At 50.0% G+C, this 16,553-nt stretch overlaps 1 protein-coding gene across 2 annotated transcripts in view; it reads right to left on the reverse strand.

Moving 5' to 3' along the window:
* Nucleotides 1–744: 744 nt before the first annotated feature.
* DGCR8 (DGCR8 microprocessor complex subunit) overlaps nt 745–16,553 on the reverse strand; it is a 34,560-nt gene continuing 18,751 nt past the window's right edge. For both annotated transcript variants that reach the window (XM_045815096.2, XM_045815098.2), the window contains exons 10-14: nt 6,539–6,639; nt 6,095–6,201; nt 4,768–4,895; nt 3,356–3,469; nt 745–2,353 (exon numbers count right to left, since the gene is read on the reverse strand). In XM_045815096.2, coding sequence (XP_045671052.1) covers nt 2,270–2,353; nt 3,356–3,469; nt 4,768–4,895; nt 6,095–6,201; nt 6,539–6,639 — 534 coding nt within the window. In that variant the 3' untranslated portion in view covers nt 745–2,269. The remainder of the gene's footprint in view (nt 2,354–3,355; nt 3,470–4,767; nt 4,896–6,094; nt 6,202–6,538; nt 6,640–16,553) is intronic.

Raw genomic sequence — 16,553 nt, forward strand, 5'->3', positions numbered from 1 at the left:
GTTTTATGCTTAACCCTAGGGAAACAGAGATGTGATCTCATGGCCCAGGGCCAGGTCTACCTGTGGGGTATAGCACATGGCCAAGGGCCGGCCTATCTCCTGCAGGGAGGCCCAGTGGTCTGCCCCGTTTTCCCTGTGCCCCGAGGGGAGGTTCCATCCCCAACCTAGCCCTGAGCCCTGAAAGGAAGCCACGGCGTTGGGGGTGGGGGGCGCACAGCAGGATGGGACACTGCCCAGTTGCTGCAGGAGCAGTGTGACCCGGCAAACACCTCAGCCCTGGGGCAGACTAAAGGGGGTGGTTCTGGCCAGCTGAGGGTCCACAAGTCCCACAGCCTCACATGGTTAGAAGAAAGAAACACCAGTCATTCCCTTTTGGGACAGTTTTGCTTTATGCATTCAGACAATCAAGGCTCACCCTTACAGCCATAGTTTCGCCGCCGCCTGGAAGGCACACAGTGACTAGTGGCCATGTGGAGGTGGCATCAGCACAGCCTCCCCCTCTCCTCTGCCCCCAAGGCATGGCTGTGTGCACACAACACTCACACCCACACGGGGGGGAGGGGGACACGGAGGAAGGACATGGGGAGGCTGCAGCAAGCCTCACTGTCTCTAGTTAACATGAGCACGAAGCTTTGGTTCACAATGGCGCATCTGGCTGTTCTGAGGGCAAACAGTTGTAGTCAAATGATTATTCACAGCTGCAGACAGGAGGCAAGACAGAAGCAAGTGTCTAATTACAGCAACTCGATTTGAGGGTTTTGTTTTATAAAGGTCAACAAAGAAGCCAACCTCAGTCACATAGGTGGTAAGGAAGGGATACACTGTGGGTGGCACACAAGACCGACATTCTGTCTTCCTGAAAACAAATGCCATTGACACCAACCACGGCGGATCTGGAGAACAGGCATGCCCATGGAATGGGACAATGCAGCCCAGCAGTGGGCCCCTGCAGCCAACAGTGCACAAAGAGCACATGGTACCCCGAACAGGCCCTAGGGACAGGGAGCGGCTGGCCACCACTACCTTGCACTCAGGGACAACCCAGGGCCCCAAACACACCCACATCCCCTGAGGCTCAGGGCAGGGACACACCAACCCTGAACCAGTCTGCAGGAGCCACTTGGAGAGTACTGACTACTGCTCAAAGGAACAAGGTGGCCGTGAGCCCTGGCTGTGCAGGGCAGGTGCCCTTGTAATCCAGTGCAGCCACCATGATGGGCAAGACCATTACTCTCCATGTGCTCGCGCCCACTCTGGGGAGGAGCGCCACTTTGTGAGCACAGATGGACTACACGAACGGTCCTGGTTTCCGCTTCTAAAATCCTCATGCTAAAATGCTTAACTTGTTTACATCTGCTACATGATTCCAAATCTACCTTCTACTCTCACTGTAAAAGTTTCTTCCCAAATGCTAAAATATCATAAAAGCTTTAAAAATTGATGGGTGGACAGATGGACTTGACTGTGCAAAAATCTTGAGTAAAAAGTTGCCAGAGGCCAGTGAAAGGTGAGGGGCCTCGGTGTCTAAGAAAGCGTGTTTTTAGGACATTAAGACTTACTGGGAAAAAATGGACCACAAGCCAGCCCAGGGCCAGGGCAATAAGCCAGGCGGAGACCAGCAGACTTCATACTCACACTGGCAACATGTTTCAAGAATGGAAAAGAATCACCTTGAGGGCTTGCCTGCAATCTCTGAAAAAGTTGATTCTAAAATTGTGTTTATTTTAGGCCAAAAAGGTTTCAATTACTCCTTCCTGTTATAACCTTTTTAGAGAAAAAGGAAAACACAAGAGGCAGGGAAGGGGAGAGGGGTGCCAGTGCGCGCCTTCTGACCAGACCCCTTCAGTGGCCTGCGGGAGCCCTAGGCACAGGGCGCCACAGGACTCGGCCACCACTTTCTCTGTCTGCCACTTCTTGTCCGTGCATGTTACGTACTGACACTCATGACAACCTTCATCAAACCAGTCTGCAGCAAGTCCCCAGAGGCAGAGGTCATCCACAGCTATTGCCAGGCTCTTGGCTTTCACCCGTGTGGGCAAGCTGAGTCCATCCTTGAACATGTCCACTCAGACCTGCGGGCGGCCCCCAAGGAAGAGCTGCGTGGCCCTGCCGTCCCCGTGCACCAGAGCCCCACCCCTCTGGCCCCGGCCTCAGATGCCTGGCCGCAGGGGAGGAACTCAGATCAGACGCCCGAGGCTGCAGAGTGAGCGGCGCGTGGTCTCCCTGGCAGCAGAGCTGGCAGTCCCCGCGCCTGACCCTGCTGCCTCCCTCACACATCCACAGTGCACAGGGGCTCTCCGCCAGGCTGGGCAGATGCCACAATAGACATCTTGGGCTTCTTCCGAGTCTCCTCCTGGAAGAACAAAGGTCAGGGATGCCAATGATATGGGAACATGTGGCCCAGCCCAACCTCTGGCAAGAGGCGCCCAAGGTGGGGGGCAGATGTATGTGTGTGGGGAGAACGGTGAGCTCAGCACACTCGCAGGTGCCAGGTAGCCTCTGGAGTAGGAGGCACCACTGCTCTGCTGTACCAGGTGGAGGGAGGGGAGGCCTGAGGAGTGGGCCACATAGGAGGCTGGCTGGGATGCCATCTCAGAGCACTGCGTGCTAGTGCTTCCCTGGGAATCAGAACACATACTCAGAAGTGAAGGGCCAACGAACCTACAGCCACCAGGGACAAGCCACATGGGTGGGTCTCTCTCCCCACTCCAACTTGCAAGTAGGAGGGAGGCATCTATCTCCTGGGCCAGAAAGGCCAAACAGATAACAGATACCACTTCTCGGGGTTTTATACAGGCCTGGAAAAATACCATAGCTGAAAAAGGTCCTAGCCTAGAAGCCCCTCGGGCGGGTGGCTTTAAGAAGCTTCATCAGGACCGAGCCTTACCCAGGTCCAATTGTTCTGTGAACCGTGCTCCTCCCTCACAAAAATGCCAAGAGCCCGAGGAAGAGGTCCATGATGGCAGTCTGTTGCCCAAGAGACCCTGAGTAAGGGAAGCCTGGCAGGTGCACTGTCCCTGCCTTCAAACAGCTGGTACTGAGTGGAAACATCCAGAAGCCAGGCCCTTCACAACTAGAGGCCAGGGCTGAGAGCTCTACAACGTAACTAAAAAATGAAGTGATCTGATGCAAGTGTCATGAATGCTGAAACACAAAAACAGGGCAATCTACTCTGGAAGTGTTGAGGACTCACTGGGAAGAGGGAACACTACACAGGCATCAGGAGCCAGGGATCGGTTCCTGCGGGCTGCCTTTACCCCCACAGCTGCCAGTGTGACCTCGACTCAACAGCCCGCCCCTCCCTCAAGGGTGTGGAGGGCCATGGCCCACGGGCCGGCCGAGCCCGCACGCTCACCCTCTCCTCGGCCAGCCTCTTCATCTCCTCCTGCAGCTTGCTCAGAATGTGCAGGTTCGGCTTGTTCTTCTTGGCGTACTGCTGCAGCTCAATCACACTCTTGTCCGACGTCTCCTGGGGGAGCACGGCACCTAGCTCTCAGGAGTGCCCGGGACACCAGCTGCCACACCCTCAACTCACACCCAGGACACTGACCGAGCCACAGAGAACGTAGACCGGTCCACGGCTGCCCAGCTCACTCTCTGACACATGCCATCCCCACTTCCACCTCACCCTCAGCAGGAAGAAGCCGTGGCCTTTGCCCTTCACGAGGCAAAGGCACCCTGGCGCCCAGCTGCCTCCACTCCTGCCATCGGCGCTGAGCACTCGCATGGCCCAGACCCTCAGAATGGAATGACCAGAGCATGGCCTCAGCCAGCAGCAACGGAACGCTGCCAGATGGGGCACACGCTGGCCCTCCCAGCTGGGAGCCCATTAGCCCTAGACACAGGGCTCTCTACATGTCTGCATGCCCTGTGACTTTCAGCGCAGGACCGAGCTGTCCTGAGGACCTTCCTGGGTGTAGAGGCCATCTCTGAGGACGCCGGCTGAGACTTGGAGTGTCAGACTCCACCTGCCCTCCAAAAGATGCAAGCTGGGGCTGTGTCTAGACTGGACCCTTGCCCTCCAACCTCGGGAGGGTTTCCACTCATGGGCCAAAGCAGGCTTTCTTGCTCTCAATCTTAGTCCGACCAAGATGCTGCACAAAAGTAAGGCACGTAAAGGCGGAAGTCAGCCTCATCTCCAGTGCATCTGAGTTTTCTCAGCAACTCATATCTTGAGGCTCCTTGCAGCACCCTAGGGGCCCAGCATCACCTCCATCACCCATCTCGTCAAGTCCAAAACAAGGGCCTTCTTCAGGGATGCCACAATGACCACCCTTCCCCTTACTGGGGTGCCGATAACCCAAACTATTTCTGGTAACATCAGGGGAAAAATTAAAAACCAAAATACCTCCCAGTACAAGCTGCCCTGCATCTCTTACTCTCCCCTCAAGCTCCTAGGGGTCCTCAAATTAATCCAAAGGCTTCCAGCCTGGGGAGGGGGGCGGACAACAGAGCTCAGCTCAGAAGCTTCCCCTCCACTTGGGCTGGCAGCACTCACCACCTGCAACTCCTGCTGGGCAGGCACTTCTCACACAACCAGTGCCAAGCCCAGGCTTCTCAGGGAGGAAGACACAGCATGAATGCCCTCCCACCCCCCAAGGTCACCAACATGGCCAGCAGAGAGCCCAAGATTCAGCACTGGAACAAGAGTAGAGCTGCCCAACTTTTTGTCCCCTGTGACAGCGGGACCCCAAACAGGGGCTCCAGGGTAGGGGGAGGATGAGAAGCATGGAGGCTGCCCTAGGCCCAGGGGAGGAGCCCAGTTACCTGTTTGACCATCTTGCTGCTTTCGCGGCCATACATGCGAAGTAAAGACCCCCAGTTCTTGACATGTGGGTGCAGCAGCTGAAGGATTTTCTGAGAGGCTAACTGTTTTCCAACTCTCTTATTTTTACCTGTAAGGAAGATGAAATATGGAGAAGGAGTCCCTAAAATCCAGCTGTCAGCATGGCCACCTCTCCTAACAGGAGCACACCTGCCGTGCCCCCACCCAGCTGTGTGCCATGTTCTACAAGAGGGGCTAGAGACCTGTTCTAGCCCTGCAGTGGGCACCGGGTCTCACGAAGCTGAAGCCAGGACCTATCCCAACCCCACTTTGCAGAAGAGCCCCCTCGGAGGCTTCAGGAAATCAGCACAGGCCCAAGGCATAGCTGACAAGGCCTCCCTCCCACCACACTCCACACTTCCAGAGACAAAGATAAGCAACAACGAGTGTCGGCAGGCAAAGGGGAGGGGGGGGACTCTGCCAGAAAGCCCAGGGGAGTTTCCAGAGGGTGCATGCACTCTGGAGGAGGTTCTATGCAGAGGGAAGGCAGGGCCAAGGAGCAGAGTGGGTCTGGAGAACACTGAGTGCCAGGAGACACCTATGGCCAGGCAGAGCAAGGCTGGCCATGCTTCCCAGACATGGGGGTATCAATGGTGCCAGCATCCCTCCTCCGCCCCGCCTGCCTGCTCCAGAAGGTGGCTCCGTGAGGACTGGTGTCTGCTGGATCACGGGGACACCTGGGTCTGCAAGTAGTTCTGCGATTTTCCCAGGGACAACTGGAATGTTACCTTCCAATTTACACAGCACTGGTTTTGTGTTTATAATAGTCGTACAAGGTTTTCTTTTAAAATAAAGATTTAAAAAATGGTTACTCCAAAAACCAATTTCGGTAAAGAGTGCAGGTGGTGCACACAGACACCAGGACACGGGGACACATATGGCAGGCTAGGGGCTCTGCCATTCCAGGACACCCCTCCTCCTGCCACAGGGATCAGAGGCTGGATGGGGCACTGGTGGCAAGAGGGGAACACAAGGTCTAACCCAAACGACCAGCCCAATCCCAGGAACCTGGAGGACAGGGATGGTGCGGGCAGGACTCCCACAGCCCCGCCTGAGGGTGACTGGCTTTCAGTGGTCGAGAGATGCCAGCGGACACACCACAGGCGGTCAGGACCCAAGGCAGGAGCTCGGGAGTGATGCCAGAGCAGTGGCCAGAGATCAAGCCACAGAGGCTCAGGGTTGCCAGAGAGGCCACATGGCAGGGTGCCACCTCCCCAGCGGTCCCAGGAAACTGAGGGGGTGGTGGGAAGGAGGGGAGACAGTCCTTACACCAGCCGCGCACTGTGTGTTTGCCACACGCCATGACATATTCGCTCTTCTGGTTTTTACCAGGAACCACTTCAAACTTGATGGATGTGTCACCCATTCCATGGTTTCTTTAAGAAAAAACAAGGACAACGGTGACATCGGCTGAGAAGGGAGGAAATGGCAACTTCAGGAAAACCCTTTAAAGGTTCTCTGAAGACAATACCAACCCTTTCCCCAAATCGCATCTCAGCTGAGAAGGAGGGGAGGTTTAGAGTCCACCTGATCTGATATCACAGGCTCTTACTGACCGCCAGGCACAAAGGGCTTCTGTGCACGCACGTAACATTTGCAATGGCCCGGCCTTTGACAACACCTCTCAAGCCAGGATAAATGGCTAGTAAAGACATTGGGCACCAGAAGAGAAGCCCCCATGACCCCTCTCAGGAGGGGAAGCACCCACCCTACCTTTTAAGGCACTCGTGGAGGATCTGATAGGGCGACAACAGTCCGGCCTTGCTGGTCAGCTCGTAGACCCGTGAGTCCTCGATACTGATGTGGTTAAAATACTACAAAACAAAGCAGCCACTCTTGAGTGCTGGACCAAGCTTGCTGGCCGCGCGGAGCTGCTTCCCCTCAAGGAGCACGTCACACCCCCATCTCACTGTCCAGCCGCCTGAGAGGGGACGAGCAGCACTGTGCTAGGTTGGAGGGAACATGCTGCGACAGGTGGTAGAGCCTGCTGCTGCCTGGGAGCGTTTTCTGAATCTAAGTCTGATCAGACAATTAGAAATCTAAAGACAGACAACCTTAGGAGAAAACTGTGAAGAACATCGTGAGATTACAGAAGAGAGAAGGGCAGTCAGACGAAAGTGATATGCTGTAAAAAGGGCAAGCCCCCTGAAGGCTGCAAAAGGCCTGGCTTGGCTCCCGCTTCAAACACAGTCGGTTTTTTTGTTTTGTTTTTTAAAGATTTTATTTTTATTTATTTGACAGAGAGAGAGCGCCAGCAAGAGAGGGAACACAAGCAGGGGGAGTGGGAGAGGAAGACACAGGCTCCCAGCGGAGGAGCCTGATGCAGGGCTCGATCCCAGAACACCGGGATCACACCCTGAGCCGAAGGCAGACGCTTAACGACTGAGCCACCCAGGCGCCCCTCAAACACAGTCGTTTTGTCCTGGCTCTGAGACCAACCACTATGACCAGAGAACAGAACGACTAAGAAGGGTTAATGAGAAACCACTTAACCCGTTTAGGGGAAAAAAAGGGAAGTTCTGCACAACAGAGGCAGGCAGCAGCCAGCAAGTGGCTCTGACCTCAATCAGGCTTGGGCCTCTGCTGAGCCACCCCCAGTGAAGGGAGGCCATGGCCTACCCACTCAGCATAGCCCACCTCCCTGAGAGGGACTGCTGGGCTTCTGGGGCTGCCATAACAAGGTACCACAAAGTGGGTGGCTTATTTTCTTACAATTCTGGAGGTCAGAAGTCCAAAAGCAAGGAGTCGGCAGGCCACAGTCCCTTTGAAACCTCTCACGGAGATCCTTCCTTGACTTTCCCAGATTCTGACAGCCCCAAGCTTTCCTTGGCTTGTGGCGCGTCACTCCCATCTCCACATGGCCCTCTCTCCATCTCCCTCCCTCTTCTTATAAGAACATAACACTGCTGCTCTGGGCAGGGAGGCAGGGGTTCCTCTCCCTCCGCCAGTGGACTCACTGTGACTGAGCTGAGGAAAGCAAGGTGCCGTATCTGAAGAGGATTCCTGATTCTGGTGAGCTGAAGAGCTCCCTGCTCTCATCTGGCTATCGTCTTCCAAAAGGTCCCCACAAGATACCTCCATGTACAAGTGTCCGTATCAGCGTGGATCAATTTCCAGCGAAAGTTACTCACCAAGACGTCAAGCCCTGACCCCATCCTCAATGGCTGGCCAGGTAGCCAAACCATCAGTGGTGGCTGGCTCTCTCACTCAGCCTATGAGGACCCAGTCTCTAGCCAGCAGCCAGCCCCTGGGCTATGGACCTGTGGTCAGGCTGAGCAGATGAACAACCTATGTCCCCAGGATCCTCCCTGAAAGAGCTGAGGCACACACACACAGCTGGAGAACACACACTCAGAAGCCCAAAGACATCCAACAGCCACTGGCAAAGGCCCACACCACAGTTACCTGCACCAAGTGCCACAGCCACATGTGGCTGATGGTTAACCTGCGAGGGGCATACAGGAACTGCAGCACAAAGGGCAGAAGTGACCCACTGACAACAGTCTGGAAGAAGCCTGGAGAATCAGTGCCCAACAGACACTGAAGGACCATGAGGGAGCACCACAGACAGCCCAGCACCCATAAATTCAACAATTTAGAGAAAATGGATGAATTTCTTGAAAAATGCAAACTACCCAAACTACCCTATTCAAGAAGCTGAATTTGTAGTTACAACTTTCCTGCAGAGAAACCTCCACATGCAGATGGCTCCCCTAGTGACAACTGCCAAACGTTTAAGGGGGGAAAAATGACACCAATTCTAGAGAATCTTTCAAAAACCTCTAGAGGAGGAACAATTGCCAATTCATTTTATGATGTTAGTAGTACCCTGTTATTAACACCAAAGAGAAAACTACAAACCGATATCCCTCACGAACACAGGTGTAAAAATCCTAAACAGAATATTAGCAATTCACAACCAGCAACACATTACAACAAATATACGCCATGCCCAAGTAGGACTTACCCCAGGAAGGCAGTTTTTAAAAAATAAATCAATCAACCAAATTCACTCCATCAACATGTTAAAGAGGAAAAGGCCGAGCATATCAGCAGATAAGGAAGGGCATCTGACAAACTGCCAACACCCTTTCATGATAAAAACACTCCACAAACCAAGAATAGAAGAACCCTTCCTCAACCCGATAGAAGGAAGGCACCAACAAGAAACTGACAGTTAACGTCACACTCAGTGGTCAGAGGCTGTATCCTTCCCACCTAAGATGGGAACAAGACTAGGATGTCCACTCTCCCCACTGCTACTCAACATGTCATGGAGTTTCTAGCTAGAGCAGCAAGCCAAGAAAAAGAGAGAAAAGGCATCTAAATTGGAAAGGAAGAAATCCAACCATCTTCAATCAACCTGGTCTGTACACAGGAATTCCAAAGAAATCTACAGAAAAACTACTGGAACTAATAACACAGTTCGCAAAGCTGCAAGAAACACAGTCAACATACAGACAGTAAATTCCATTTGTCTACACTAGCAATCCACAGTCAGGACTGAAACTAAAGTGCTACTCACAACAGCTCCAAAACTCATATGAAATACTTATGTTTAAATCTAAGAAAATGGGGGCGCCTGGGTGGTTCAGTCGTTAAGCGTCTGCCTTCGGCTCTGGGTGTGATCCCGGAGTTCTGGGATCGAGCCCCACGTCGGGCTCTTCTGCTGGGAGCCTGCTTCTTCCTCTCCCACTTCCCTGCTTGTGTTCCCTCTCTCGCTGGCTATCTCCCTCTCTGTCAAATAAATAAATAAAATCTTTAACATCAATCAATCAATCAATCAATCTAAGAAAATGAGTGCAGGATCTGCACACTGGAGATGACCAAGCAACAATAAAAAACATGAAAGAAGACCTCAATAAATGGGGAGACACGCTGGGCTTCTGAGCCAAGACTCAGTACTGTTAGGAAGTACATTTCCCCCAAATTTAACACAATTCCAATCAGGATCTAACTTTCCATGCTGACATACTGTTTCTATATGGAAGGGCAAAGCAGCATGGTATGGAAGTGCTATGAAAAAGAACAAAGCTGGAGGGTTCACACGATGATTTCAAGAATTCATGTCATTGGAGCCCCTGGGTGGCTCAGTTGGTTAAGCATCCGACTCCTGGTCTCAGCTCAGGTCGGGATCTCAGGGTCGTGAGATGGAGCCCTGCGTTGGGCTCCGTACTCAGTGCGGAATCTGCTTGGGATTCTTTCTCACTCTCCTGCCCCCCCCCAGCTCGTTCTCTCTCTCAAATAAATATTAAAAAATAAAAATAAAAAAGAATTCATGTCATCAAGAAGGTGTGGCATTCGTGAAGGGATAGACACACAGACCAAAGAGACAGAACCAAATGCAGAGACAGACCCACACATACATGCTGCTCCCCACGGACACGGAAAGAGATCCAGTTAACATACACCTACCGTATGGCCCAGCAAGGCCATCTTGGGTGCTTATTTATCTATGCTCACATCGAAACCTGGACAGCCTCATGGCAACCAAGGGCTAATCACCCACCCCAAACTGGAAACGTACTTAACACCCCTCAAGCAAGAAGGAAGAACACACCCAGCACTGCCCTGCAGTGGGCACGCTCAGCAGCAAAGATGACCCAACCTTCGACACAGGCACCAACAGAGATGAATCACATGCATCACTGAGTTGGAGCCTGGTTCTCAAGCTACCTACCCTGTGACTCCAGTGATAAGACATTCGGGAACTGGCTAACCTAGGGAGACAGCTCAGTGCCTACCAGGGTGAAAACAGAGAATTCTGACTACAAAAGGGCAGTTCAAGAGACCTGGGAGGGGGATGGGGCGCCTGGGTGGCACAGTCGTTAAGCATCTGCCTTTGACTCAGGGCGTGATCGCAGCGTTCTGGGATCGAGCCCCACATCGGGCTCCTCCACTGGGAGCCTGCTTCTTCCTCTCCCACCCCCCCTGCTTGTGTTCCCTCTCTCGCTGGCTATCTCTGTCAAATAAATAAATAAAATCTTTAAAAAAAAGAGAGAGAGAGAGAACTGGGAGGGGAAGAAGATTTGAAAACGTTCTGTGTTGACCGTGCTTTGGTTACATTATTATAAAAGTATACGCGTGGTTCTAAACTCACAAAAGTATACCAAAAAGTGCGTTTAACTCTCTCTATATAATAAAAAGTAAATTGGAGGGGGAAAAAAAAAACCAAAAAGGCAAAAACAACGGGTCAATAATACCTAAATTCTAGAACAACCATGGCCCAACCACAACCCACAGCTATCTACAAAGCAGTAATATACTGAGAAGAAATCACCCCAGGTCTCGTGAATGGGCATGGTTCTGGTCTTCCGTTTTTGCCTTTTTCATCAACACCAAACACGCGCTGCCCTGAGCCTCTGCTTCCATGGCAGCTCTCAAACTCTGGCTGTTCTGTACCCATGCCACCATTGTGTGTGGACTTTGTGCCAATGTACCTCAAGGATAGCAAGGCACAGTGAGAGCCCCCAAAGAACCAGGGCCCACCCAACCTACCTTGGCATCCCGCCATTCCCCCCACCCCCCCGAGTCCACACAAGAAGGGAATACTGCCCCCACGGCCTGAGCTCCAGCGCCACACCTCCACAGGGGCACCGGGGGAAAGAGGGGCCACCACCTACCGAGCTACTCACAAGGATGTGACAGAAACACTGTCAGGATTTTTTAGGAGCAACATAGCAATTCCTATCAGTCAGGATTGAGCTGCTCTAACACATCCCACCTGACAGAGAAGCTTCTTTCTTCTCCGACAAATTTTAAAACGGGAAAAATATAATGTGTATGTGTGCACACGTATACAATTAAATTCTAAGTGTGAAAAAATCTCTCCAGAGGATGAGGACATTTTTAGCCATGGGACACATATTTGGTCCCTGTATCCAGTTCCTGGTATGGAGCTCCTAAAACCCTTAGAATTTCCTGAGTGATAGTGTATCTTTTGTTATTCAAACGAGCCCCTCTAGACCTCACCTGAGTTTATGCTAGTGAGGAAACTAGGGGCGGGGGCAGGTGGGGGACCCTAGATAGTTTCATGAGGTGAGTTTCATGATGGGGCTGGTCACCAGAAAGACCAAACACAATTAAGGACCTATTGATCTGGCTGTCCATTTGTATCCTTTATAATAAACGAGTAAGCATAAGGTGGTATTTCCCTGAGTTCTGAGAGCAGATTCTAAAAAAATTCTAATTCAAGCAAAGTAATGAACCTGAGGGAAGTCATGGGAACCCCTGAATCTGTAGTTGGGCAATATGGGTGGCGTGGGCACCCCATTTGTGGCTGGAGTGTGAAGTGTGGGCAGTCTTTTAGGACTGAGCCAACTCCATGTAGACAGTGTAAGAACTGAGCAGAGTTGTAGACACCTTGCTGGTGTCAGCGAATTGGAGAACTGACATGGAAAAGCCCGTTGTGTGTACAAGGGAACTTTTACCTGGGATTTCCAAGCTGCCTATGTGGCCTCCTCCACCTGGGGAAACCTCTTTTTCAGGCTTTCTGATGTCATTTCTGGAAAGATCCCACACTTTTCAGGAGAGCCCCAGAGTACATGGCCAGAACCTGAATCTTACTACTGTTCAGCACAACCTGAGGTACAAATTCCAGAAACCCACAGCATCTGTCCCGGCAGATGCCTCAGGCAAATGCAAATGCCTCCCTAGAGGCACTGATGGGAAAGGCTCCAAGGAAGAGGCTGCAGCCACAATGACCTTGCAGACTGAGGACAGGAGGAAAGATGGAGGACGAAAGAACAGAGCACAAAGACTGCCAGCTGGTCATCATCAAAACCATGAGCCTCCAGAGAAGAGGTAACCACCAGCCTCTAATCACCAAGTGTCCTCTGATCACCAAGTGTAGGGCAGTGGCAGGGCTGATGGTATAGTCTAGGGAGAGCTTGCAGCCCTCCAGGTGCACATCCCACTGCATGGCCACATAAGAGGAGGCCACAATGCAGGTGGTAAGACTGTAAAGGGCAGCTAGGACAGAGCAGGGCACTGGAGTGACACACCACTGTGCAACACACATATCCTGCAAGGCTGAAGGAGCCATGGAACACACCCTGGGTCCCTGTGCCGGCCAGACCGAAACTGGGTGGTCCCTGCTTAGGGAACTACAATGGTGCCAAACATGAAAGTGAACCAAAGCCAGAGCAAGAACACAGACTTTCAGATTAAAAACTGGGCTGAGCTGTTTATTCATTTAACCACCAACCAAGCAAGCTGCTGGTATCTTAGAGGCCCCAACACTAAATAGAGACTGTCTTGGATGTTATGTTGAAATCAGGCATTCTTAACCCTCATTCTACTAACCCTGGAGAATTATCTCAACATGTCAAAAATTTCTCAAGTCAACTGTAATTTACCGAGTTACTTTAAACTTTATCACAATAATAGCCACAGGCAAGGGAGTCTGGGTCCTGCAAGCTGGGACAGGTGAGACACCCCGGCCCGTCTCCCCTTCCCTGTCCACCGCCGCACGCCCCCTTCCCGCCCTGCTCCCCACCAGGGGTCAACAGCAGAGCCTGCTCAGATAAACTGCTATGACAAAGCAAAGTTCCATCCTCCAAAAAGGCTGCTGGAGCCACACATCCCCTGCCTGCCTAGGCCAGGCCAACTCCCAGCACCAGAACCGCAGTTACCCTTCCGGTTTCTGCTACCCTGTATCAGAGGACAGTGCAGTGCAACCTATACAGCCCACGCATCATCAACTGCAACAACCAATCCTAAGGGCCTTGGAGGGCTATGGGGAGGGGTCTAGGGACCAGGTTCTCCAACACACCTTGGAAGTGTCCCTGAATACCACTGTTCCACAGTTGGGTTATTCACAAATAAAGCTGAAAACGTGATTCTTCCTGGAGGAGCTAGTCCTTTTGAAATGTTGTCTGCTGATTAGGCTTTGCGACCTATCTGTGGCCCATCTATGACAATAAAGCAAAGAATACAGACACTTGAGTGTACATTAACACTGCCAAGGACACTTTACCATATTTTGTAATAGTATCAGTCTAAAAAGATCGGAAAAAATTTTAAATTCATCCTGAAGCACTTGTAGAGTGGCAGAATAAAGGACCTCCGAGACTTGCTCCTCTATAGAATCAACAAGAACTGTCAGAACCAACTTTTTCAGAATTCTGGAAATTAAACAAAGACAATAATCTGAGGAGTGTTTATTCAAGAAAAATGGCTGAATCTTGGTAAGACAATGAGTTTTGTAGCATTTTAACTTGGCCCATTCCTGTCTCCTCTTCCCAGCTCTCTAGTAGCCTAAGAACCAGCAACCCCAGAGCCATTAAAGAAGGCCGGATGGTTCCCCAACACCCCAACCCCAGAGAACCACTGCTATCTGGCCCAGTGGCAGCTCTATAGAAAAGCCCTATTTTAAAACTTTCCTTTGCATGACCCAACTCAAGAGCTCACTCAGTGAAAACAGCCGAATTCCCCACGAAATCTGTCAAAAATAATCAGTGGTAACTGTTTCATACTGCAATTGCCTGAGGCTGGGATACCAGCTGGCAAGCAAGAGGCAGGTCAGAATACATAAAAAGGAATCAAGAGAATGAGACAGATGCTCATAGGGGACTTTAAAAAGCTCCAACTTGTCTAGGGATCTAGGTGGCCATGTGCACAACCAGGAAAGACCCAAGGAGGCCCAAACCTCTCACCCAATTGACTCGGAAGCTCTGTGCAAGTTGGAAGTAAAGGCTAAGACACAGTTGTCAACTACTAAAGCACTAAAGGTGACTCCAACACGTATAAACAGCCCCCTGGCAAAGGCTAGGAAACTTACTGGTCTAGATAAAGAAATCTCTGATCTGGATTTCACAGAATAGTCTAGGAAAGTCGCTGTTATGGGTTGAAATATGTCCCCCCGCAAATTCATATACTGAAATCCTATCTCCTCCCAGTATGCCATTATGTGACCTTTTTTGCAGACAGGGTCCTTACGGAGGTAATCAAGTTAAAATGAGGTCATTAGCATGGGCCCTAATCCAACATGACTACTGTCATTATAAAGAGATCTGGAAACAAACACACATACAAGGGAGAAAGCCTGTTATCAGTTATCTCCAACAGCTATCTCCAAATGAAGGAAAGAGGCCTGAAAGAGATCCTTCCCTCCCAGTCCCCAGAAGGAACCAACCCACCCTGCCCTAACACTTAGATTTTAGATGTCTAGCCTCTAGAATCATGAGGCAAAAAATTTCTGTTGTTTAAATCAACAGGTTGTGATACGCTGTTATGCCAGTCCTAGCAAACTAACAAAATCACTAAATAGCAAAAAAAAACAGCAAAAACAACAAAACTTGGGAAGAGGGGGTAATCTGATATCCATATTTGCCGCATTATTTAAAACATCCAGATTTCAAGAAACAAAATTATGAGATATGAAATGAAACACAACTGTATATGCCCTACAAGATGGGGAAAAGCAGTCAATACAAACCATCCCTGAAGAAACTGGTCTTACTATAGGCTTTAAATCAACTATAAAAAACTAAACAAACAAACAAAACACCATGTCTAAAGAGTTAAAGGGAAGCACAAGAACAGTATCTCACCAAACAGAATATCAATAAAGACATAGAAATTATAAAAAATTCACTAGAGGGGTTCAAAAGTATATTCGAACAGTCAGAAGAAAGATTAGCAACCTTAAGATAAGCAAATCGAAGGGGTGCCTGGGTGGCTCAATCTTCTGACTCTTGATCTCAGGGTCATGAGTTCGAGCCCCACACTGCCTAGCATGGAGCCTACTTGAAAAAAAAATAGGCAAATAAAAAATATATAGTCTGAGGAAAATTAAAAAAAAACAAAAAACAAAAAAAGGCCAGTGCCTATGAGGTCTGTGTGTCTATGAGACCTGTGGGATACCGTGGGAGTGTGGCTTACATATAATGGGAGTCCCAGAAAGAGAGGAAAAATAAAAGGGCAAAAAGAGGAAATAAAGCCTGAAACTTCTCAAGGATGAAAAACATTACATATTCAAGAAGTTCGACAAATTCCAAAAAGAACAAACTAAAGAAATCTATACCTAGACATTTCTGTCAAAGGCCAAAGAGAAAACCTTGAGAACAGTTAAGAGAAACAACTCATCAATAATGTGACTGTCGAATAAGATGAACAGCTGACTTCTCTCTCCTTGTAGAGGCCGGAAGGCAGTAGGATGACATATTCCCACTACAAAGAAAAAGAATGTCAACCAAAAATTCTATATCCAACAAAACTATGCTTCAAAAAGGGAATCATTAAGACATTCTCAGACCAACAAAACCCGAGAGAATCCACTGCTAGCAGCACTGCTCTCCAAGAAATACTAAGAGCCTTCCGGCTGAAATAAAAGGAACACTACAGACTGTTAACAAACTGAGGCCACTACAGAAGGTAAAGGTAACTACAGTAAATAAAAGACAATACAAATGCATATTGTTTCTAACTTTTTTCCCTACCTCAATTAAGAGACAACTACATAAAGCAATAATTATAAATCCACATTTATGAACACACAACATACAGAGATGTCATTTGTGACAGTAAAAGCATAAAAGTGAGGGTAAACAGAGCTATACAGGAGCAAAGTTTTGTATAAGACTCAAGTAAGCTGGCAGTAGTCCAAACTAGATCGTTTTCAGTTTAGATGTGACTGGAATTCCCTAGGACAACCACTGAGAAAATGGCTAAAGTATTTAAGGCAAAGAAAGCAGTAATGAAGGAAATGAGCAACAAAAAGACATAA

This window comes from Ursus americanus, chromosome 30 (assembly GCF_024610735.1).
Source record: "Ursus americanus isolate L20-20 chromosome 30, mUrsAme1.1.p, whole genome shotgun sequence".
Lineage (NCBI taxonomy): Eukaryota > Metazoa > Chordata > Mammalia > Carnivora > Ursidae > Ursus > Ursus americanus.